A 26,346-nucleotide genomic window follows, 5' to 3' on the forward strand; every position below is an offset into this window, starting at 1 on the left:
AAGAGTTTGTAAGTGAACAGACTCAGGCCAGCTCCCCGGATTTGCTGCTTCTCATCCAGTGGCTTTATGGCTGTACTCAGTTCAGTTCCCTTTCCGTTTCCAGACATACTCAACTCAGGGTTCTACATTCCGCATCTATGGAGCAGGGAGGGCCTCAGGAGCAGGGCCAGCGTGAATGCTCAGGCAGTTTTATACTGATCAAAAAATACCCTGCTGAGGGGTTGGGATAGAGAACACAGCCTGAGCCAACCCTGGACACCTGGCTTGGGATGGCATCTGCCAGGACAGAGTCCTTTACAGATTTGGAGACCCTGCTGGGGACTTTCGAATACTGATGTCTGAGCCACACCTTAGACCAATTTGATGAAAACCTCTGGGAATGGGGACTGCCATTCATGTTTACCTTTTAACGTTCACCAGGTGATTCTAAAGTGCAACGTGAGTTCATGGGGCACCTGGGTGGCTCGGTCGGTGAAGCGTCTGACTTTGGCTCAGGCCACGGTCTCACGGTCGGTGAGTTCGAGCCCTGCGTCAGGTTCTGTGCTGACAGCTCAGAGCCTGGAGCCTGCTTGGGATTCTGTGTCTCCCTCTCTCTCTGCCCCTTCCCTGCTCATGCTCTCGCTCTCGTTCTCGCTCTTTCTCTCAAAAATAAATGAACATTAAAAAAATTAATAAGAAAAACCCACTGTTCAAAATTATTTCCAAGCTTTCTTTACCAAGCTTTTTTTTTTTTAAATTGAGGTGCAGTTAACATACAGCATTTTATTAGTTTCAGGTGTACAACATAGTGATTCAATATTTGTATATGTTACAAAGTGGTCACCACAATAGTAAACCTCCATCACCATACACAGCTACAAAATGTTTTTTCTTGTGATGGGGACCACACTGTAAGTATCTAAACCTTATCATCAAAGAGACACTGGAGATTTACTCAATAATTGAAGTTAATATAATCTGGTCATCTCCACACACAAAGATGCACTGGTTGATGAAATGAAATGTTTCATCCAACACTGTCTAAGCCATGAATTGAATAGTGTACTTCATATGATCTTAAAAACAAAGTCTGTTTTAAGGAAAAAGACAATTTCTGATTCTATACCTAAAGACTACTAAAAACTGAAAAATTCAGCCCCTCGTTTTTGCAAAGCAATGGATTTTTGGGTAGTTGGGGATCATTTTCTCCTTGTCCTGGCTTTCCAGCCATGGCTCACGGAAGTTTTGGATAGAAGCTTCTGTCTGTCTTCTTTTTCTGGCTCTTTCCACCGTGGGATCTGTAGAAGAGTGTTGAGCTATGGACAGCCATCTTTTCTCAACTAGCCTGTCTAAAGATAGGTACTTAGAACGTGGGGCTCGAACCCATAACCCTGAGATCAAGAGTCACATGCCCAACTGGCTGAGCCAGCCAGGAGCCCCAATGATGCGCACTCTTAACCTCAGATGACAAACCTTGCCTTGCAGAGGGTCCTCCCTCAGTGTGCAGCTCAGGAAAGAACGGGAAGTCTGACTTTGTCATAGGTGCAAGCAGCTTATTTTGGCCCAGCTTTACTAGCAGTAAATTTCATATTTTGATCTTCATTTGACTTCTGGGTATATTTCTGAACCGATTCAGCAAAAGAATAAGACCAATTAGCCCGCTGGAGCCCTAACACTTTAATCTCCATGATCAAAATGACCGGCATGACTGCCCTATTTGTGGTGTTTCCACTAAAGTCACGCTGCAGGGTCGATGCACTCGCCACAACATTATCCCTGCAGCTCTCAGTCAAACCAAGTGGTTTGGGCTGAGAGAAATGTTGGTGGGAAGGGTTTGTCATCCTCACTGTACTCTCGTGTTGATGAGCTGAGGTTGATTCATTCAGTAGAAGGTTTCTTTTGTCATGTTTTGTAAGGATTCTAGGCTAAACACATGAACACAGCCTGAATTGATTTCTAGCTCCCACAAATTGTTTCAGGATGGGGTAGTTAGGATGGGTAGAGAGGATTATACAGGTAGGAGTCTTTGTAACATTTGCAGTCTGATTTTCATTATTACTCTTGCTCTGTTGGAAAGAAATAGTACCATTCTTAGAAAAGGGCTGGGATACAGAAGTTTTGGGTTTATTGATAGGGACAACTGATTTCACCTATTTTGTACTGAGATGTCTCCAGTTATCAAATAAACTTTTACTGGCTGAGTAATCTTATAATCATTGCTACCATGGGACTTAGATTACTCAATAGATGTAAAGCTGGTAGAAAATTAATGAAACTTTGTGCCCAAATCCATAAGTTGAGAATTTTAAAACCACGTATAACAAGCTTAGATGATCTTGAATTAAAGATGTTACTTCAATTCTAGAAGCCACAAATTGATATTTAAAATACCGATTCACTTTTCTTCTTAAGAAACTGATGTGATTATAATGCTTAACAGTGGGCTCAAGCTTGGACCTCACGATGAAGTTCAATTTCTCAGATTTTGAATTCCGAGGGCTTCACTTTGAAGGAAATTGAATGTTTTCAGCCACAATAATTGGCTAAATGACATTTCTGGGAAGAGAATATATTGATAGAATTACGTAGTCAAAGGTTTAGGTAAATTTATGGGCAAAAGACTCTTTAATGTCCTCAGCGTACATGATTAATAATTTAGAGCCAAATTTAGGGCCACTCCACCTAGAGAGAATTACATTATCCAATTTCTGTTAGGTTATCCTGAAGTGTAAGCAGCAAGCTCATTAAAAATAAATGAGGTAATCAGACAAATTCTATGACTATGCCTGAGCTCCTCATTAATGTTTCACTAGACAGCATTAAGAAAGACTAAATAGACCGCACTAGATTTAGAAGTAATAAATGGACTTCAAAAGCAAAGCAACTTAATGACCTTCCAGTAAACACGAAGACTTGAAACATAAAGGATGAAGGATTTTAGGAGCCTATCAGCTGCACTTTTTGGCTGCATCTACAATGGGAAACACGCAATAGAGTATGATCAATTACCTGCTTAATTTGATGAATCAAGAGGCCAGGTTTAAATATTACTTTGGAGCCAGAAATCACTGATTGGACTGTCATTAACAGGTCTAAGTGCCTAGTTCTCCCCTCACTAAGTATTGTTTGACTACAGCGTGGTTTCTCAAGGGCAACGCTATTGACATTTTGGCTTGGATAATTCTCTGTGGTAGGGCGCAGTCCTGAGACTTGATGTTTAGCAGCATTCCTGACCTCTCTCCACTAGATGCCAGTAACATCGCTCGTTTGCGACAACCAAAAATGACTCCAGACATTGCCAAATGTCCCCTGGCATTCGTCCCCCAAACTAGTGAGAGGAGGCACACCTGTTGCATACAGGCAGAGAACTCTAAGCAGACGAATAGCACCTTTCCAATCAGAGTGGGAGGTTCCACACAGCATTAAATGAGAGGATTGACTTGCAATTATTTGGTCAACTTTGATTTCACAGACAATTAAACTGCTTAATTCAGATCAAAATTTCTTCTCCGGGATTTGACTCATCAGGATCGGCATCTACATTAACTCAGTTAGGGATCTCACTGTTCGGTATATGTTTTATTTTGACTTCAGGTTTCTGGCCCAGAAATACCTCCAGTGCAATGATCAGGACTAAAAAGCAGATGAGGCAGAGCTCATCAGCATGAGTATATTTCTTGGGCCTTGTTACTACCGTGCACACACACATCCACCCTCAAGGATTCTTTCCTCTGATTTCTGGTGACCCGGTTCTTTCCCTGGTGTTTTCGACTGCACCTCCCCCACTCCATCCCTGCCTAAACTGATAGACCATCTTAGCTTGGTTGACCAGAATGTATGTACTCTAGAGCCAGACAAAACTGTGTTTTAATTTTGAGCCCGTAATTTATCAGTCCCTCATCATGATAAAAAGGTGAGATCAGTCATAATAATACTTACAAAGTGGTCGTGACAGTTATATGAATTGGTTAAGATGTGTTAATACTTTTGCCGACATCAGGGACCCAAACACAATGTTAAAAGATAAAGGTTAATTTCTCACGTAGAATTTTAGATGGAGGCAGCCCAGAGCTGGCATGGATGCTCCAGGGAGTTCCCAGGAACCGAAGCACCTCCTTTATTTCTGCTCTGCAATCTTCAGTGAGTGGCTTCCAACTTCCAGGTTAAAAGATGACTTGGATAATTTCCTCATTCCCAGCAGAACAGAAGGCCCAAAGAGCAAAGAAACTTTTTTCAAAGTGTTTCTCAGTGAGTTATTTTTACTCTCATTGGCCACACGTGTGAGAAGCAGGTACCATTGCCCCCCAGGAACATAGCAGTTATGGGCCTACGTTTCAAATTTTTTTTCAACGTTTATTTATTTTGGGGACAGAGAGAGACAGAGCATGAACGGGGGAGGGGCAGAGAGAGAGGGAGACAGAATCGGAAACAGGCTCCAGGCTCTGAGCCATCAGCCCAGAGCCTGATGTGGGGCTCGAACTCCCGGACTGCGAGATCGTGACCTGGCTGAAGTCGGACGCTTAACCGACTGCGCCAGCCAGGCGCCCCGGCGTTTCAAGAATTCAAGTCAAATATTTCCTTTTAGAGCTAAGGAAATTCAAACCGTCAACATACAAGCCTGGGTTTCTTTATTTGGAACAATAGAGGTGGGGACACATACACGGGAGCACACAAGCAATGCTATTATTTGGGGGGAAAATAAAGGAAAATTTTACATTGATCAGTTAATGTCCTTAGCAGTTTAAGTGGAACATCCAACAAAAATATTTTTTCATCTATGTGGGAGAAATGCAAATCATTTGATGATTATTTGAAGTGTAGAATAATTGGGACTTTTTTCTTTTCCCCAGTGCCATTGCAATGCTAAAAGTATAACACTTAATTGAGTCCTGATACTACCCATCAAAAGGTACCTTTCCTTTTATTTTTATCCAACTATAGAAAGAGAAATCTGTGCGTGTGGTTTAATGTTTAATGATTCATTGTCTGATCTCAGGCTTGTGTTTTGCCCTTTTGAAAGGAAATGCTAATTAAGTAATAAATGAGGTATCATGGAATTTCCTAAGTATGTACTACTCAGAATAGTTGTAAATCTGTGTTTTATAAAACACAGAATAAGTGTGGCAGACATGAATAGTTATCTCTCCAAAAGCCAGTCTCCCTACCACCTTGACTACTTCCTTTCTTCCTTGGTAGCTGAGCCCTGGTTTTGTTCAAATATTTACCTTCCCGCATACTCAGCCCCAGGAGGGAATCACTGATTCATTACTGTAAGCCTGCTGTAATTTTATTACTCCCGCTAATGATTGGTGTAAACATGGGCATGTGATGCCCAGTTAGCTGGGAGGTTTCTTCCCTGAAGGGACACAGATGAAAACTTGCCTTTTCAAGGGTTTGGATGTTGTAATGTGAAGACACAATGCAGCCGTTTTTTTTGGCCACAGAGAGAAAGACATTGTTGATATCTTTTTGAATGGCATAGCAGAAAGTTGGAAGGTGCCCAGACCTTGATAACATCCTTGAGCTTCTGAAACAACTCTGAACCATCCTAAATTTGTAGGTTAGCATTTACTGTGTAGGTTCCTTCTTGACAGGTGTTTTGTGATTTGCACCTTGACTGGTGAATGGCATAAAAAGAGTTTGCTGTGGTCTCTTATGGGCTAGCTGCTTATACAATATCTGCTGTCCATTGTTTCTTATTAACAGAACTGGGATTGTATTCTTAGTAGCAGCTGACCACATTTCCCAGCTTCCCTTGAAGCTAGGGCTTATCTGAGATGTAAACTGAAGTTGATGGGTGTGTCTTCTAGGATTGCTCCCTAACGGGCACTAACTCAGTCCAGATGCTCTCTTTTCCCCTTTTCTCCTTGCCAGGAATATGGATGTAAAGGGTGGTACTCTAATAGCCAAACTTGACCGGGTAAATTTTTTTTTAATGTTTATTTATTTTTGAGAGAGCGCAAGCAGGGGAGAGGCAGAGAGAGGGTAACAGAGGATCAGAAGCAGGCTGTATGCTGGACAGCAGCAAGCCCCAATGCGGGGCTTGAACTCACTAACCGCAAGATCATGACCTAAGCCGAAGCCTGATGCTCAACGGACTGAGCCACCCAGGTGCCCCCTCTTGCCTGGGTAGACTATTTAAGGATGCAAGACACATACAAATGATAGAGGAGAAGGAAGAAACTGACCACAGAAATGCCATGCTGGTATTGGACTATTTAGCTTTGGATTTTTTGTTTAACCCATTATTATTTGGGATTACGAATATGCAACCAAGCCTAATTCTAATGTTGCAGCTGCTGGATGGCGTTAAAAGTGAAACTTTTCTGAAAGAAATTGAGATGCAGAAGGGGTTTTTTTGGCAGACAGATTTTTTTCAAATTAAGAAATTGCCAGTTATTTTGAAAGATCAAAGAGCCACTCAAATTGGCTCAGAGCCTGGAGCCTGCTTCCGATTCTGTGTCTCCCTCTGTCTCTGCCCCTCCCCCGTTCATGCTCTGTCTCTCTCTGTCCCAAAAATAAATAAACGTTGAAAAAAATTTAAAAAAAAAAAAAAAAAAAAAAGAGCCACTCAAATTGAATTTAATAATTTGATTATATATTTTTTACACAACTATCGTAAAAAAACATTTTCTTTTGGAGCTAATCGAGAAAGCAAGGAATAGAGATAGATCCTTATAATACTTGTTACTATGTTTCTGTGAATGCCCAGAAAGGAGTCCAAAACTGGGTCACCAAATACATTCAGTCCAAACATATTTATTGAGTGCATAAAACAGTAGAGACACGATGTTAGGCACTGTGTGTGTGTGTGTGTGTGTGTGTGTGTGTGTGTGCGAGAGAGAGAGAGAGAGAGAGAGAGAAAGAGAGAGAGAGAGAGAGAGTAAAGAGAGAGAAATGATCAAATATAGACTCTATATTCATAGATCAAAATGAATGCTTACTGGCAGGAAAGAAAATGAAAAAGCTAAGGCTGATTTAAAAAAAAAAATAAAATAAAAAAATAGAGAGCGTGCCTGGGTGGCTCAGTAGGTTAAGCATTCACCTCTGGATTTCAGCTCAGGCAGGATCCAGCCCCGCATTGGGCTCCGAACTGAGTTTGGAGCCTGCTGAAGATTCTGTCTCTCCCTCTGCCCCTCTCCCCAGCTCACTCTCTCTAAAATAAATAATTAAATAAACAAAAAATACAAATAATTGCCTAAAAATGGAAGGAAATAAGCCAAAATGTTAAAAGTTTTCTGTCTTACAGTTTTAATTTTCTTCCTTATAATCTTTTCATGTTTCTTATAAAAAACATGCAGTTTTTAGTCAGAAAAAAGACTTCATAAAAACATTTTTATTGTTCAAAAAATGTAGTTGTTACAAACAAGGAATTTGGAGCCAATGTCCTCCACCCATACGTCCTGGGAATTCTCGGCTTTCTGCATTTCCTTTCCACGGCTGCTTAAAATTCTCTAGTCGATCAGAGTGGCTTTAGTTGCAGGTTTTGAACCTATTAAAATGCAGATTCAGTGAAAGGTCAGTAATTCTTAATCAGGAATACAGTCTTTTAAAAAATAAAAATTTCTGTTTCCATTCCTAGCAATACTGATTCACTAAGTCTGGAGTAGAACCAGCCACATGACTTTTTCCTCCCCATGTGATGCTGATGTGCACTGTGGGTTAAGAACCATCGCTTTAGGTTGTTAACAGTAATGTGAACCTTAGTATACATGAGGATCCAAAGAAAAGTTTGATAGGGAATGAGGAGACGTTCAAGAGCAAGGGGACCTAACCCCGAAGGGCCAAGGGGCAGGCTGCAGTGGAGAGAAACTCAAAAGCCTTCAGCTCCGCCATTCTCCAGGGCCTTGCACTGAGCTTATAAAGAAACAAAATGTATGAAGAGAGGTGCACCTGGGTGGCCCGGTCAGTCAAGTGTCTTGATTTCAGCTCAGGTCATGATCTCACAGTTCATCAGATCAAGCCCCGTGTCAGGATCCTCACTGACACAACAGAGCCTGCCTGGGATTCTCTGTTTCTCCATCTCCCTCTGCCCCTCCCCTGTTCATGCATTCTCTCTCTCTTTCAAAAAAATAAACAAACTTAAAAATATACATGAAAATATACCCTTTAAGTATTCAACTTCTTGAGACAATGAAACAGCCAGGCCCTTGTCTCAGAGAGGTAGAAGGCAATAAAGAGAAATAGCTTGCATCTTCTGACACACAATATGAAATCAACTTGAGTGCCTCTCATTTTTGAAGACTTAAATCAGGACCGAAAGGCAGGAGAGTGTCACTGGAGACAAATCCAGAGGGTGTGATCTGGGTGTCTCCAGATCTCATTAAAAACTGGGAGACAGGGGCGCCTGGGTGGCGCAGTCGGTTAAGCGTCCGGCTTCAGCCAGGTCACGATCTCGCGGTCGGCGAGTTCGAGCCCCGTGTCGGGCTCTGGGCTGATGGCTCAGAGCCTGGAGCCTGTTTCCGATTCTGTGTCTCCCTCTCTCTCTGCCCCTCCCCCATTCATGCTCTGTCTCTCTCTGTCCCAAAAATAAATAAACGTTGAAAAAAAAAATTAAAAAAAAACTGGGAGACAGTGTTAAACACTGCTTCCTTAGGTGATTTAAGGGACCTAGCTGGGGATCATCACAGCTTCAACTCGCAGCTAGATCCTGCTCCAGGGTTCGCATAAATGACTCTCACTATGAATGGCGCGTATACATGCCAGGATAGGTCTTAATCTCCATCTTTGTTTATCACTGACAAAGGAAGATAACTATAGGAATCATTTTTCTCCCTCATATCTTGCCAGAACAAAAGAAGATCCATCATCGACCCTAACTAGCCAGTTGTTTATACGGGTAATTTTTTGAAAGCCCTTAAAGCTCCAGATTCCATTGTGTTACAGTAATTTCTTCCTCGACTCTTAATTAGACTATTGCCACTTGAAAAATGAACATACTTTTATTGCAAGTAGAATGATAATAAATCTTATAAATTTAAACCAGGAATCAAAGACCCACTGAGTTAGGAAGAAATCAAAAGGCTGTAAAATGTATTTCATCATTTTCCCCTGGGCAATCTGATTCTTCTAGAGTCAGGCTCTGCCTGTTCTCTCGTTGTAACGGGCTTGAAGGATGTGGATATTCAAGATGAGGCATTACATTGTACATTACTAATTATACACACAGAATTTTGATGCTTACAAACGTTTAATTCATTGAAGGGGAAAAGACCTTTATTAAGGCCTTTATTTCACTTATCAGCTTCTAGGACTTACCCTCTCGGATTTAATTGAGAAAAATTTATTCAATTGAAGAATTAATGTTTTAAAAATCAAAGTCTAAGGCAACTAAAGAACTTCCTAAACTCAACAGGATGAAAATGAGAATTTCTTGTAGGAATGGAGACGAATTCTTTAGTGACCTGGCAAGCCTGTATATTTCCCTTTACCCATCCCTTGATAAAAGAGAATCACTTCAGAGAAAAGAGGCCATTATCAATTCTATCCAGAGAAGTAAATACCATATTAAGTATTCTTACAGCATAGAACATGGCAGTATTGATGACAGGTGAATATTTTACGTTAGCTTCGGTAAAAACTAAAATCTTATTCTTACTGGACGTACCACGTTAAGTAGTTAAAACAATCACGGAAATGTGTGTGTGTGTGTGTGTGTGTGTGTGTGTACGTGTGTGTGTGTGAAGTGCAAGAAAAAAAAGACATTGTGTTATATAATTCTAGGGACTATTGAAAATGGTGGTTCCTTCTCGGGAAGACTAAAATGTAGTTCCTCCCTACAAAAGAGGAGCAAAGAAAAGGCTGTAGTCTTAAAATAAATCACTGAACACTAATACCCAGTTACAGGTTTTATTACTGTAATCACAAAAGGCCAAAGACCAATATCATTTCCTATAACAGCTGCGGCCAGTTAACAACCATTTAGAAAAGACCACGTTCCAAGAACACACACCAAAATAAGTGACGTCATCTGCAAAAAGAAATAATGTTCTGCTGTCTCCATCAGCAATCCTGAACCGTGGCAGTTATAAATAACTTCACTTAGCCCACACTGCCATTTCTGTCTGTGAAGCAGGCTCTCCGCCACTAGATCAACCTTCTGAATAATGACACGCACCTCCAGTTACACCTGAGAAACCACTGATACACCTTCTTTGTATTTGTTCACACACAAAAAGGGGCGAAGTAGGTCTCTTTTTGAAGCTATGGTTAATTTCCAGTTTTCAAGATGATACCGAGTTGTATCGTCTTTTTCTCCCCAATTAAGTAGATGTGTTCCAAAGTCACTCCCCTTCCTGTTCTGCATGCCTAGCGTAATGCTGGGTACGTTGCTCAGTAAGTACCCACTGACTGATAGATTGCTCAATGATTGCACTGTGGATTAGCCGGAGTGGGTATCTGATGCCAAATGAAAGATAGTGACCCTCCTTTGAACCCTCACTGGCTGCAAACCAAGGAATTTATGTCTCATCCATTCCAATTTCTGCAAGTTATAATAAAGCACCTTCTGAAACTCATTAAAGGGAGAGAAATCTTGATCTGCTACTGCTGACGGTGTCTTACTCTTTTGCTTTCTGTTTTCCTCTTTTCCTTCCTTCCTTTATACTCACCTCCTCTTCTTCCTTTTTATTTAAGCCCATAAGCATTTATTGTCGGGTATTGAGATAGCTACTGAGGCATATACAAAGAAGAGATGTGTTTTTCTTTTCCCCCCACAACCTGCTTAGAGGAGCTCCCGGTTTCGTGGGCTACCATTCGTAATAATGATAACTCCCTCTATGGCACATTTACTTCATTCCAGGTGTGTTTTATATATCACTGCATGTAATCTTCACCACCATCTTGGGAGGGAGTCATTTGACAAGCCCATTTTACAGATAGGAACAAAAGCTCAGCATGGTTAATTAGCTCGCCAAGTTCACACAGCTAATACATGACTGATCTGGGATTCAAACCGGGTCTGTTCAGATCCAAGGCCAATGTTTATTGCACAATAATATTCTCTTCCTAGGGAGGGGGTTGGGAGATATTTACCACTGCACTAACAAGCATGTGATCTTCCCTCTTCTGCAGAAAGATTCTCTGAAAATGTGTGCATCACAGTTTGATTACAATTCGTAAAGGCATACACCGAAAGCGTGTAAGGATATTTAAAGCACAAAGGCTATGATTTAGATCAGTGCTACTTAAAAGCCTGACTTACAGGCCAGCACCGGCAGGTGAACTATGTATTATCAGTCTGTGATGAGATAAATACAGAAATTGGGAGTAAGCGTTTAGGAACTTTTATAGCAACTTGAGAGAGTACTACTAATAATTATATAATAAGACATAGTAATATACAGTAATGAGGATGATGATAATACAATGTAGCATTCTATTTTGGGATTTTTAAAAAACATTTATCTTTTCTAGTACTGCATTTTTATTGTATTTTAACAAAGTCTTATTCTGCATAAATTGGCCATTAAAAAAAAACCGGTCCTTCACCACACATAGTTTGAGAAGCACTGGGTTAGGTCACTGTGAATATAAGTAAGTAAAATTTAAATGCCATTAATAACCTATCAGTGTGATTTTCCAGACATACCACTAGGAAGCCCAGAATAGATCTTTTCTCCTTCCTGCACTGTAAACCGCTAGCTGACTACTGGACCTGCCGTTGTGGCATCTGGCAGGATCAGGCCACTCAGGAGCATGTCTGTCCCCAAACTCCTCTCGCAGGTGCCTGGAACCAAGGGGGTTTTCAGGAGCTGCTTGATGAATGTTGACTGGAACAATTAGTGACCAGTGACCCATGAGGTAAAAAGTCTCTTCTGAGTTTTAACTCCTATTTCTTGGGGAAAAAAGAATTAAGTGTGGACATATCGGTGAACCTTCCAGCAATTTGGATCAGGGGACTTAGTGACAGACATGGAGGACGCATTGAAGTGGTACCATTGACATACTAGGTGGATTCACAGTTGTGTTCTTCATCCCACGTCGGTGGAGTATTTCAGGGAATAATACAAGGCTGTAAGATGATCTCAGGGCTCTTCCGTGGGCAGAATATAGACCTATAATTTGGTACTTGGAAGGGACATCCTGGACAATTTATGTACCCAGGAACCAGAATTGGCTTATTCATGACTTTGAAGGGAAGTCATGCATTTAAGGATTTGGTTATTGCAACTGGTGATAAAATGCTGCTGCTGGCAGAAAGTGTTATTTTATGAAAGCTTTTAAAAGAAATCTCTCCCCACACCCCGAATGATAATATATTGAGGACTTCAATTGCACGTGTCACTTCCTTATTTTCAGAGCAGTGTCCTGGCCATGAAAACATCTTCTGCGTCTAGTGACACCTTAACCGAAGTTGATAGGGTTGATTTTCCGCTGGCCGGCGACAAGCATGAATCCTTCATGGAAAAATCTGAGCTATGGAGTTGTTGCGTGGCTTCCCTGCCCCCAGAGACCAGCAGTGAGCGCACAAGACTGCTCTTTTATCCGTGACTAAGGAAGCTAACGGGATGACTCAGGGGCCAGGGGAAAACAGGCTCTAGGGATTTCTCCTTTCAGACCCCTAAAATGGGAGGAAGAGTAATGGCAGACAAAGTCACAGAGCAGATTAGAATTCTCTTCAGGCAGGTTACAAAGGTGCACTGACAAGCTCCGTGCGGTGGGGGAGATGAGGAAAGGAAAAGTCTCATAGCAGCTTTCAGTGCCATTTATCAGAAGAGAAAGTATCTCTTAATAAAATGACACCATATCTAAAAATTCTTACCTGGCCCCCCCATCTGTCATACGCTACAGTGTCTACTAAGTATGCCTTCATAGTAATTTCAGAAAATAGAATTTACGTTTAGGATGTATGTAAATATTAGATACATACGTTTAATAAAACAAACTGGCTTGTTTTAGACTCTGAAATGAAGCAAGGCTACAATTTCATATATGAGTTTGGTCATCTGTTTGATGAATCACGCAGACTGGCAACTTTACGAACACTGTAAGTACCCCAGCTTCCTGATGAAACATGGAATATGTATTGTATACTATAGATAGGAGGATTTCATTATTTCAATTCATTTTTTCAAATGATACACACACACACACACACACACACACACACACATATAGGGAGGAGGAGGGGGAGGGGGAGATGTTCCCCCTGGAATAGTTATTTATTATCAAAGATAAATTTGTTGGCTACGATGGGGTTCAGGATATGCTACCCCAAAATATGGTACCTTGGCATATTGAATATCTTAAGCTGAAGAAATTTGAGAAAATGGCAGCTGCAGAAAGGTCACTCTGACCTTCCCCTGCTCATTCTCTTTCCCTGAAAGCCAGAGATAAATCTCCCATGTGAAAAGTACCCTCACTGAACCAAGAGGAAGGAAGACATTCTTATCACTAGAGACAGAGAATTTGGGGCTGAGAAATCTGTACAAACAAACCCTCTTAAACTAAGCCTTATCTTTCTAGTTATTTCTTCATTATTTACTACCTCTACCAAATCCCTTTGTCTTGTCAATTTTTCACAAAGTTATTGTTTCTTTGTCTGAAAGGTATAAAAGCTTCCTGCTATGACCACTTCTTCAGGTATTCCTTCTCTGGTGAAGATCCCTGTGTACATGTAAAAATTCAGTACCATTTGTAAGCTTTTTTCCTGTTACTCTGTCAGTTTAATTTTCAGATCCAGCCAGGAACCCTATAGGATCAAGGAAAACTTTTTCCTCCCCTACAGGTGGGATATAACCTTTAGCAGGATAGGCTAAACTGAGTCAATTCAACCACTGACAAGGTGTCATGGTCAATTCACAAACCAGGTATTAACTGGGTTCCCACGTTACAGCTTAAGAAACAGATCAAAGCTCAGCAACATTGAGTATGACCTTAACTGAACTGAGAAAGAATTGTCTTCTTTCCTTTCAGAAATGTTTAAAAGTAGAAGTAAATTTTATTTTTGGAGAGAATGACCAGGGTGTTCATGGTTAATTAGTACTCGTTCAAAGTAGGGAGGTAGAATAGAAAAAAAATAAGAAAAAAAATAACATTTATTGTTGGTATAAGATGTAGATGAAGGTCAGAACTTATTCTTGAGGTTCCTTTTTTGTAATTTTTTTATTTTTTATTAAAAAAATTTTTTCTAACGTTTATTTATTTTTGAGACAGAGAGAGACAGAGCATGAACAGGGGAGGGTCAGAGAGAGGGAGACACAGATTCTGAAACAGGCTCCAGGCTCTGAGCTGTCAGCCCAGAGCCTGACACGGGGCTTGAACTCACGTACCGTAAGATCATGACCTGAGCCGAGGTCAGCCACTTAACCGACTGAGCCACCCAGGCACCCCTTGAGATTCCTATGATAAAGTTGATGGAGTAATGAATGCCTAGCATATTATATGTAATTCAATGTCAAATAGTAAAAGTACTTTTAGAATTTCCTACTGAAGTTTTACTTTTTCTGAAATGTTTGTCCCTACCTAAGACTAACCACAAGAATCAAGAAATTTCTGGAGCCAAAGCATATCTGCATAACCAAGAAACTTAGATATGCCTTGGCTCCAAAAGGAGAACATATTTTTATTTTCTAACTTAGCCAAAACATTCAGATGTTTTTTAAATTGTGGAATAGATGTTAATCACAGATTAGGAGGAATATATCCAAACATTCTTCAGGCAAAAAAAAAAAATCAATCATACATTTAAAAACCTGTAAAATATTTAAAAGGAAGATTATGATTTTCTAAATTCAATTAAGTAGTAATAGGAAAGGTTGAAGCCTTCGGGAGTTTTCAGATAACAAATGACGGGGGGCGGGGGGCATAAATCCTTCTTCCTCTGATAGCTTCTAAGCATAGTCCAGGCTAAATAAGCGGTTCTTCATTCAACCTGTTAATGGGAAACATCCATCACCTCTGAGTTCAGCCTTAAAATCGTCCTCAAGTGGAGACCATTATTAAATGTTTAAAGAAAACTGAAATTACAGAATGACATTTCCCCAGCTTCTGATAGCACAGATTAATCAATGAAGACAATTTGTACATTATCTTTGGAATGTGAATATAGAATGGTTTTAAATATTCCAAATCCTCAGAGCCTACTTAAAAGCTGATACTGATCACACTTTCTCCATGTGTTTATAAATGACTTTATTTGCACCAGTGGTCAATATGAACGTTATTTCACGTGCCTATCACAGAGCAAATGCATAACAAACATTTGTTTTACAAATGGATGAACACATGAAGGTGAAGAAACATAAAAATGATCAAATCTACTATGTTACTTTGGCAGCATTAAAGATAGCATTTGGCCAATCCTAGAGTAGACTATTCTATTGTGTTGGTAATTTACCTAACATGTATAATCACATATATTTTGTTTACATTAGACTATAAATATTTATATTTTAATGCCATTTAATACAAATTCAATATTTATAATTGTGTATATTGGTTTAATTTAGAATTTATTAAATATCCTTAATGTACCTTGATGACAGTGTGTACATTGTAGGAATCAATTATGTCCCTTGAGTGAATGTTCTGAGAGTTCAGGAGTAATTATAGGGATCTCTTTATGGACCTAAAAAGCACACACACACACACACACACACACACACACACACACAAGTCAAGTACTTTTATTTTAAACATTGTAAAATATTCCTATCATCTTGAGTCTTTCTGTATCATGTCCCCTCTTTTTCATCTCTTGGCCCTTAAATTTTTTCACAATTGTTTAACTTGAACTGCTACACTAGGGGAGAGGGGGACTGCCATTTTCCTTTGCTTATTCCTGTGAAAATATACTTTCTTGATGGAGAGGTCCTATGAGCCAGCTAATGCACTGGCAGGTGAACTAGCTTTTACTGCCAAGTGAGTCAGCTGAGATGGGAACGTTAGTTTATTTGAATGGACATGAGTTGACAATGCTACAAAGAGGTATTGGTATAGCTTAATGGAACGAGCTGTCAGGAAAATGTAGGTTGGGTATGGTGTGATTGGCAAACATCAAGAATGTTTCATGTTTGTGAGTTTCTCCCTTTCCTAACCTAGACTGTTGTCTCTTGGATTCCTTTGCTGAAATGCAAATAATTAACAATTATCAGGTGTGATATTAGATTAAAATTTCTGATAGTTAAATGTTTTCACCTACATAAGTGGTACTTTTATTTGATTCAACATCAGACCTTCCTAGGGATAGTTCATCAGATTACCTTGTTACGAAACTGAGAAGAGAGAGGACAAGAAACCTCTGAGACAGGGAAAGATCTGGAGTATGAAGTGTTGCCCAGAGTTGGCCATGTTATCAGGACCCATGACACCTCTGTCATTCTAGACATAATAATTCTGTTATTGCTTCCAAGATTGTGTGTCTTACATGGCTATTTTATATCCATGTAAAGTTTATATTGCACTCATGTAAGACTCAGTGTGGACAGAAATTTCCCAAATTTGTTCATTCAGGTTGATTCAAAGCCATGTGTTCTCTGACCTGTCCCTGAAAATTAGTTTTTAACATCTAGAATTTAATGTTCACCTCTATAAAAATCATTTAAATTCAGCTTAGTTCTCCAGCCTCTATAGACTGGTTAGTGGTTACTGAATACTGGTTAAGATTATGAACTTTGGGGGCGCCTGGGTGGCTCAGTCGGTTGAGCGTCCGACTTCGGCTCAGGTCACGATCTCGCGGTCCGTGAGTTCGAGCCCCGCGTCGGGCTCTGGGCTGATGGCTCAGAGCCTGGAGCCTGCTTCTGATTCTGTGTCTCCCTCTCTCTCTGCCCCTCCCCCATTCATGCTCTGTCTCTCTCTGTCTCAAAAATAAATAAATGTTAAAAAAAAAAAAATTAAAAAAAAAAAAAGATTATGAACTTTGGAGTCAGGCAAACCTGGATTCTACTAACTCTAACTGACACTTATTGGTTATTGGAACCTTGGCAAACTGCTTACTCTTTTTGAGCCTCAATCACCTCATCATCTCAGAGTCATTACATGAGTTCCATCTGGGTTACATGAATTATTATGCTAATTCTGCACATTCCAAAGAAAAAACTAGTCCTTGACTGGTTCCAGGGAGATAACCCCTCACCCTTGGCATATCCAGCCTGATAAGAATATTTTAGTATGCCTGAGGTCTTGGACTACACCATACCAGTTGGACAAGATTGTTTATGCTAACAAGACAACTTAGGGTGATCGCCTATTCTTGTATGCCTGAGGCCCTGGGCCACATGGTATCAGTTGGATTTCTGGGGGCTTGGAGACTGTGTAGCTGAGGTCTGTCATGCAGGTACTATATGTTTATATGACAGATCCCCAATTAAAACCCTGGATACAAAGGCTCAGAGGAACTTCCCTGAGGGGCAACACTTCACACATGTTGTCACATTTTATTACTGGGAGAATTAAGTGTTGTCCTTGTGCCCCTACTAGGAGATGATAACTAGAAGCTTGTGCCTGGTTTCTCCTGGTGACTTCATCTTTTTTTTTTTTTTTCAACGTTTATTTATTTTTGGGACAGAGAGAGACAGAGCATGAACGGGGGAGGGGCAGAGAGAGAGGGAGACACAGAATCGGAAACAGGCTCCAGGCTCTGAGCCATCAGCCCAGAGCCTGACGCGGGGCTTGAACTCATGGGCCGCGAGATCGTGACCTGGCTGAAGTCGGACGCTTAACTGACTGCGCCACCCAGGCGCCCCTCCTGGTGACTCCATCTTAAGTGTCTTTTACTTTTGCTGATTTTGATCTATATCCTTTCACTGTAATAAACCATGACCATGAGTATCACAGTTTTCCTGAATTCTGTGAGTCCTTCCAGAGAATCCATTCTGAGGTTGGTCTTAGGGACCCACCCCCCCCCCCCCAACACACACACACATTCATTTATGCTATACTAGCTATATACCCTTGGTCAAATGATTTAACCTCATTTAGTTTTATTTTCCTCATCAGTACTCTATTTTCTCCATAAGCATCCCTTAAGAATTACTCTAGAAATTCCAGGAAAATGTAAAGTGCCAGCCCATAGTATAAGTATAGTCAACAAAAGTGAGTTCTCTTAAGCAATCTCTTTCGCAAGCTGACCCCAAGATATAATTTCTGGACTAGGAGATCTAACCTCAACTAGTGTGGCAATGTCTTCTTCCAAACTCTTCAGCTCTCAGGAACATCATTCTCCTCTTACCAGTTGCTGACTTCTCCCATTTTCATGCAACTTTCTTGATCTTCTCTAAAAGCTTCTTGTTTTCTTTCAGTCTTCCTTCCTTCCTTCCTTCCTTCCTTCCTTCCCTTCCCTTCCCAAATCATTTGGACTTTTCTGGCCTTACTCCTTCCTGCACATTTTTGATACTGTCTCGTATTAGTCTTTTATTATCTGCTCCTTCTTTAAAAAAAATTCTTTGCTTAATTAAAAATTTAAATTATTACTACTATTTTTCCTTAATTATTAAAGAAACTTATGATCAAAATTAAAACATTAAAATATTTATGAAAATATTTTAGAAAATAAAACTGTGTTTCAGAATTCTGCCTCTAAAGAAACCACAAATATATTTCCTTTAGATACCTCAGTTCACAGCAGAGTCCAATCAACCACTGGTTTCTTTAATTACCTTCCTTATTAGGATAATTTTCTTCTCTAGTAGGATAATTTGAAATGGCAGAAGGTGTGTGTGTGTGTGTGTGTGTGTGTGTGTGTGTGTGTGTCTGTGTTTGGTGAGTTTTCCAGGTCTCTCAAATCTCATGCTACGAGACATGCCCATCTGTTTCCTGAACTTTAAAAAAAAATATGCCTTTCTCAAGGCCATGATATGGATTGGAGCATCTCTGGCTTTCTCTTTTTGGTTACCAGGAACACCCTTTTGTGTTTCAGTTTTTATTATTTTTTTTTTTACATTTACTTATTTTTGAGAAACAGAGTGAGACAAAGTGTGAGTGGGGGAGGGGCAGAGAGAGAGGGAGACACAGAATCCGAAACACGCTCCAGGCTCTGAGCAAGCGGCAGCACAGAGCCTGATGTGGGGCTCAAACCCACGAACTGTGAGATCATGACCTGAGCAGAAGTCGGACGCTCAACTGACTGAGCCACTCAGGCACCCCTGTGTTTCAGTTTTTTAATTTAATTTTATTTTTATTTTTTAATTTTATTTATTTATTTTATTTTAAATGTTTATTTATTTATTTTTTTTTGAGACAGAGAGAGACAGAGCATGAACAGGGGAAGAGCAGAGAGAGAGAGGGAGACACAGAATCCGAAGCAGGCTCCAGGCTCTGAGCTGTCAGCACAGAGCCCGACGTGGGGCTCGAACTCACGGACCATGAGATCGTGACCCGGGCCGAAGTCGGACGCTTAACCCACTGAGCCACCCAGGCGCCCCTGTGTTTCAGTTTTTTAATGAGGGTCTTGCACTATATGGTCTATAAGTTCTCATCAAGCACTATTTTTCTAGGAGTCTGCTATCTACAGGAACTTGTACAGGTGAACAATTGGAGAAGTCTTTGTAAAGAACAGCCTTCCCAGGCATACATGCATATGGTAAGGAGCAAAGAAGTGTCCCAAGAAGGCAACCGTGGTGGAGCCCGTGGGAGGTTTAGAATCGAACCTGAAAGTGTTACCAATTTTTAAGTCCCATTATTTAACAATCCTTGGAGAGGTGACTGGGTTGAGGGCAGCATAGAAGCTGGTTTAGAAAGTTAGGGTCTTATGAAATAGCATGAAGTGATTGTATTCTCTCTTTGCATCAGTTCCATACACACGCAAAAATGGAGATAAAAGCATTGAGGTAAGCTATGCTTGTTTTACACTCGAGGTAAGCTATTTTATGTGTTCAACACTCTACTTTTCTGGAAACTGGCACTCACTCCCCTGTACCTACATGGTTTCTGCTGGAGCTACCACGATTATTCATTCAGTTATTCAACAACTACTTACTGAGTGCCATATGTGACACTATTCCAGGCTCTGGAGACATAGCAATGAAAAAAATATACAAAAAATTCCTCATGGAGCTTACGTTCTGATGGAGGAAATAAGACATTAAACACAATAAGTAAATATTTGGTATGTCGCATAAAACGTGCTATGAGAAAAATTAAGCAGGAACGTGAACAAGGAAAGAGTAAGGCACAGAGTGAGAGAGGCACTATGTTCTGTAGGTGGCCAGGAGGGACTTCATCCAGGAAGTTTTTGGAATTAGATAAAAACAGGATGGTTTAAACTAAGACTGTGGAATGAGGAGTAGAAAAAACCCAAAGCCTCTTAGAAGCAAAAGGAAGCATGAAGACACAAGAGAGAAATGTGGCAGAAAAAGAGAATGTGGGTGGAGAGAGAGAACCCAAGAGAGAACTTTTCAGGTTCTGCATAATGTCCCTGTATACTATAAATCCTTTTTCTAAAAGCCTTTTGATAAATTTTAGACTGGATCAGTTTCTGTCTCTCCCACCTAAAGGATCCTAACTCACACCCATATTAAGTAACATAACTTGTAAATTCAAGGCTTCCCCAATGTGGGAGATGTTGGTTACCTCAGAAGATTAGAGCTCGATGCTTCTGATGACAAGGACACAGATTTGATGGCAGAATAGAATTAATTGTGCTGTTCCCTAGCATTCCAGAAATAAAATGTGCAAGAAATGTCCACTTTTCTGTTTTCCTTTAATCAAATTAAGTCTGAGTCTGCACTGGCATTGTGGAAAATTCCAATGGAAGCATTATTTTTCACCTCTACTTCTGTCCTCCCTCCACTCTCTCCACCCTGGAGGCACAAAAGAATTAGGGAAGCTTACTCATGTCTAGACCACTGGGGAAAGGCTCTGTAATCTCCAAGTTGTTATTGTTCAATTCTGCTTTATACTTTCTCTTAAAGTCCCTGACTCTCTGCTTCTTGCCAAGAGGAGAGTACAGAAATCTGTGCTGAGGTTAAAGGAAGCTTTGCTCCCTGGGTGTAGTTAACCCTTCTGAAGTTGTGGTATCTTTCTGGAAAAGGAAAACTCGTGAAGCAGGCTCAAGTATCCAGTCGGGTAATCATGGGACCTGTAAAGCATTCCGTTTCTCTCTATTCTCTTCAGGCCTCCAAGGCACCCCCAGGCATGTTTTCTTGCAGTTTAGGCTTTTGAATAGACCATAAGAGTGACTCCCACTTCCAATTCAGCTTTCCACCTTGCAAAAACTCCCCAAAGAGCTTTTTGGCCTTTCCATTTGTGGCATAACATACATAACAGAAACTTTCCCACTTTAACCATTTGTAAGTGTACATTTCTGCGGCATTAAGTACATTTGCATTGTTGTGTACCCCAAAGATTTAAGAGATTCTGGTGATTGAAATGGGGAAGAATGACAATAGAAATAAATACTTTATTTGAAACATTGTTCTTTCATTACTTGTTGAGTGAATGGGGCAAGTTCCATAATTGCTAATTTTCAGTAGCAACGAGGCATTATTAGTATACTAGGTTCTTATTTATTTTTAAGAGAGGTCGGTGGGGGCGGGGGTTGGAGAACATGAACGGGGGAGGGGCAGAGAGAGAGGGAGACACAGAATCCAAAGCAGGCTCCAGGCTCTGAGCTGTCAGCACAGAACCTGACACGGGGCTCAAACTCTCAAACCGTGAGATCATGACCTGAGCCAAAGTCAGATGCTTAACTGACTGAGCCACCCATGTGACCCCAGTATATTAGGTTTTATGGTATAAGAGGATGATGAGGAGAAAGGGTGGCTGTAAAGAAACTTGGAGAAACTAAAGAAAATTAATGTGAAACTTGGGGAAACAACAGAGCCAAATTTTATCTGTTTCACAATACTCATAATACCATTTAATGTATCTGAAGCAGAAGTAGCATGAAGAATTTTTCTCCACTCTGCCTTGTGCCAGGATCAGAACAACGTTCCTGCATTTTGATGGATATGTAAATAACTTTCAGAGAGAAAGTCTCAAATCAAAAGTAAAGTTTAATTTTATGAATTGCCATAATGCCTTTTGATATCTAAGCCGTGTATTACTCAGGGATGCAATCCACAGAAGAGTTAGTATTAAAAATCTTACAATTATTACGAATTACAGTGGGGGTGATAAGGGGCAAGGTAAGGTGGACAGGAAGGAGGGCACCAAAATAAGCCCAAGTGATTTAGCACTGGCTTGGCCTAGAAGTTTCTTTTGGGAATTTGAAGAACTCGTATCCATTTATTCCTTCACGAATATTTAGTTAAGTGCCTACTCTGTGTGAGGCACTGGGGATACAACAGTGAACAGGTGAATAGTTTCCTTTCTTTAATACAGCTTACATTTAGGTGTATTTTAATTCTGAATCGTGAATCCTAGAGCACCATACATCGAATGAAGCAGTGATCCCAAGGAGCCATGATTCTTCACAAACTGCAGCAAAAACAGTATTTCAAGATTTCTATTCTTGGAAGCTGGGTCCTCTTACTAGTTCTGGGCAGGTGGGATGCAAAGAGATTGCCCGTCGAATATATACACAGACTTTGTGTTTGGGCTCAGCAGTTTGGGACTGGAACTCCGAATCACACCTGCAGCTCTGAACTAACCCGACCTAAGAGACACATAGGAGTACAGGAGAAAAAAATACTCCATGAGAGCCCCGGGAAGGAGCAGCTACCCCCAGCCTGCAGCAAAAGGCCATGGACTACAATTCCCACATGCCCTTGCGACTGCCCCTCCCGTCAGCACAGCTTCGAAGTATGGGAAAGATGGAGGAACGTCGGGCGCACTCCTGTTGCGTCATTAGCGTGCGACTCCAGCTACAAAACTGGTCTGGGTTGAAAAAGTATGGCAGCTGCTGAGGCGGCGGTGGTATCGTCATCTTTGGAAACAGACACGGCCCGGGTCCCTGAAACTGCAGGAGCAGCCGCAGCAACGGCCGCCACCTCATCAGCGACGGCTGCAGCCGCGGCGGTTGCGGCCGCCGCCAGGACCGGATCCGAAGCCACGGCCTCCAAGGCCGCTTTGGCTACTAAGCTGCTGTCCCTGAGCGGCGTGTTCGCCGTGCACAAGCCCAAAGGGCCCACTTCAGCCGAGCTGCTGAATCGGCTGAAGGAGAAGCTGCTAGCAGGTACCGCAGCCCGGGTGGGGACCAGGCTGAGGCGGTCGTCGCGAGAGCGGAAGCCGTAGAGAGCCAATGGGCTTTTTTTTTTTTTTTTTTTTTTTTTTTTTTGCGCGTTTGTGCCTCAAGAAATAAAAGGAGGGTAAAGGGTAGGATGACCACTGAATTAGCCCTGGACAGACATCTGGGGCATCTCGAGCTTGGACTTGCCCTGACGTGAACTCCTGTAGCCTGGTTGGCAGTTGTCGTTCTCAAGGGAAGAACAAAAAACAGAACACAAAAACCCCACACTTACACAAACACATCTCTTCCCTTGGGCAGGCCGGCCAATATTCTGTGATCTGATCGCCCAGAAGCCTTTTCTTTGGTTCACGTTGATGAACCTCTCCTGAAGGCAGAACTGGCTCTCTACCCCCAAAGTTGCCAAAGTTGCATCCTTAAAAATAGTTTGGATATGCATATATCACTTAACTAACCAAGGCTTTAATGCAGTGGTTTTCACATAGTGGGCATAGGAATTATTTGGAGTCCCTTGTACAAATGCAGATTCCTGAAACCCAGAGGTTGTGATTTTGAGGTTCTGGGGTATTTTTAGGAAACCATTTTTAAAGTGTTGTTCCGGGTGATTCTGTTGTAGGTAGTCTGCGGACCGCGTTTTGAGGAACACCATAACTTAAGAGCATTCTTTTTGTTTCTTCACGCGCACTGAGGGAATATCAGAAAAGCCTGCAGGATCTCTCAGTTCATCAGCCCAGTAGATTATTTCAGACAGTGGCATCCAGGAACCTTAGATTTATTGGACACCTACATTAAGCCAGATCTATGCTAGCCTATAGAGAAGTGAAGGTGAAAGATACCTGTCTTTTCTCTTAGCTGTGCTCAAAGCATAGACATTCCTGCAGCCTTTGGTGATAAAACTATGTGGCAAATTCAAGGCTGTCCTGAATTTGGCTCTGGCCTGTCTTTGCACATGGGAAACTTTCTTCTTAACATTGTTTGGAGTCCCTGGGCAAAGTTTATTATACTTTTTTTTTTTTTTTTTTGATGCAAAAACATTATGCTTATAGGAATTTGTTAATTAAAATGGACACACTCCAGATTCAGATGTTTAATGGCAGTAGGTACACTCTTGAGGATGTTTAATTGCCGTGTTCTATCTACTCGTTCTTTTGTTCCACTTTCCTTGCACTTTGTTACCTGTAAGAATGGGTCTTACAACAGGGAATGTTAAGGAAGGGTCCTTCAACAGGGAATGTTGAAGGAAGGAAATGCATCCAGAGCAAGCTTTGTGGTGTCATCATAGGGTTGTTTCCCTCATAGAATTGCTTTCATTTGGCCTGATTTGTTAGCTACACTGCGACTCAGACAGATTTTCATATGATCAAAGCCATACCCCTGCCTTCTGGTGAATCTGCCTCCAAGCCACTGAAGTTTCTTGTTGAAACTTGGTTAAAACATTGTTTCAAGACTGCGGCTAGGCTATCTTCCAGAAGCCTGTCACTCGGGTGCAGATATTCTCATTACTCCATTTCTATATTGCTTTGATTGGTCTATTCTGTATTTATGTTAGCTAGACCAGGCTTTCCCAAATGCCATTGTAACTGGCTGTCAGAATTACCTGGTAAGATTCTAAAAGACACAGATTCCAAGGCACCACATTCTGATGCTAGCCAGGTTTGACACCCGCTCATTTAGACCACCGTTAATGGAAATCGCCTCTATTAACATTTCTGGCCTTTCCCTATAGTGATTCATATTATACTAAAGTCCTTCCTCTTCTTTGTCTATCTGAATCCTTCAAGGCCCAAAACATTGGGAAAGACCTTAACAAATATTCTTCCATAAATGTTACCGATAAGGTGAACAAAATTCCAATAGAGGTGGTGTGTCTTTGGACTTGAAAGAGGCAAATTTGGACACAAAGGGAAGAAGCAAACTTGGGGGCCTTCTTACTTGAAGGAGTGTCAAGTTGAAAAATCCAAAGAGTTCTCCAAAAGTTTTCTATAAACTTATAGATGAGAAATCCATAATGCATTACGAGTGAAAGGTGAAGGGTTCGAAACCTGGACCTAGGCTTATGGGTTTGTGTTACAGCAGCAGCCATGCCTTTCCAAACATGGTGATATAATCAGAGAGGGGCCTTAGGACTGTGTTCTAACACACTGTGTTCTGTAATTACGTGGTCAGGCTGAGCAGCCCAGCACATCTTTTGGCCATCTAATCTGGCTTCTCCATTATTGTTCAGCTTCCGTTCTTTTCCTTTCTCTGTTCCCTCTTTCCATTTTCTTTGGCTCTCTTTTTTATCTTCTTGGTGTCAGTGGTTATAAGGGAAGTTTGATGGGTTTGGGAGATGGAGATCAATAGAGCTGTTCTGCTCCTGCCCTTTCTCATTTGAACTTTAGTAGCCAATATTCTATCAATATGTTGATATATATAACAATAATACTGCTGAAAATAGTAATAATTTATTGTCAGAATGTCTTGTGGTTTCCAAAGCACTGTCAGATAACATGATTTCAGTGTATCTTCACACTAGGAGGATGAGAGGGGCTGGGTTGGCATTTTCTTAAGTCTCAATGCTTCAGAGGTTGAGAGGCAACCTAACTGTTACCCACTTCCCACATAACCTTTTGTTGAGATTAGCTTCTTGAAGGAATAGTGAGGATTTTGATTTGGAGCAAAGGGCAATGAAGATACTTTGGGAACTTAGCATTCTTAGAAGTAGCCGTGTGAGAGGTACTCCCGACATTAGGTAACTGGGGGCACCAGCAAAGAATACCGGGAAACGAGAGAATTAGAAATGAAATTGAGGACCTGTAAAACTAGCTGCCTATGTAAGAACTAATTTCTTTTCATCATTCTCCAACAGCTCACTATTACTAGGAATTTACTAGGTGTTTCAGCGTTAGCCTGGATCTTTGCTCATGTTTAAAAATTTTTTTTTCCCTTCAGAAATGAATTCTAGATTCTAAACAACTAATTTTGGGATACTATTTCTTTGTAATTTAGGGAGTGTCTGTACATTTTTAAGTATGTTCTTTGCTAGTAATGTTATCATCTTAATCTGTTAAGTTTCTGTAGTACTTTTGTTTTGAGTATTCCATCTACCCTCACCCCTTATTATAGAGATTCTATTTCATTTTTCTTGCTAATTGCTATTTCTCATCTCAATTACTTTCATAGAAGCTGGAATGCCTTCTCCAGAATGGGCCAAAAGGAAAAAGCAGACTTTGAAAATTGGACATGGAGGGACACTAGACAGTGCTGCCCGAGGAGTTCTGGGTAAGAGATGTGAATGGAAGTTTGATGTAACTATCACT

General features: G+C 40.9%; 1 protein-coding gene across 1 annotated transcript in view; it reads left to right on the forward strand.

The window, feature by feature from the left end:
• Positions 1-22,692: 22,692 nt before the first annotated feature.
• Positions 22,693-26,346, forward strand: part of TRUB1 (TruB pseudouridine synthase family member 1) — a 37,063-nt gene continuing 33,409 nt past the window's right edge. The window contains exons 1-2 of the mRNA XM_047825598.1: positions 22,693-23,035; positions 26,210-26,308. Of these exons, the coding sequence (XP_047681554.1) occupies positions 22,753-23,035; positions 26,210-26,308 (382 nt within the window). The 5' untranslated portion in view covers positions 22,693-22,752. The remainder of the gene's footprint in view (positions 23,036-26,209; positions 26,309-26,346) is intronic.

Source organism: Prionailurus viverrinus, chromosome D2 (genome assembly GCF_022837055.1).
Source record: "Prionailurus viverrinus isolate Anna chromosome D2, UM_Priviv_1.0, whole genome shotgun sequence".
NCBI lineage: Eukaryota > Metazoa > Chordata > Mammalia > Carnivora > Felidae > Prionailurus > Prionailurus viverrinus.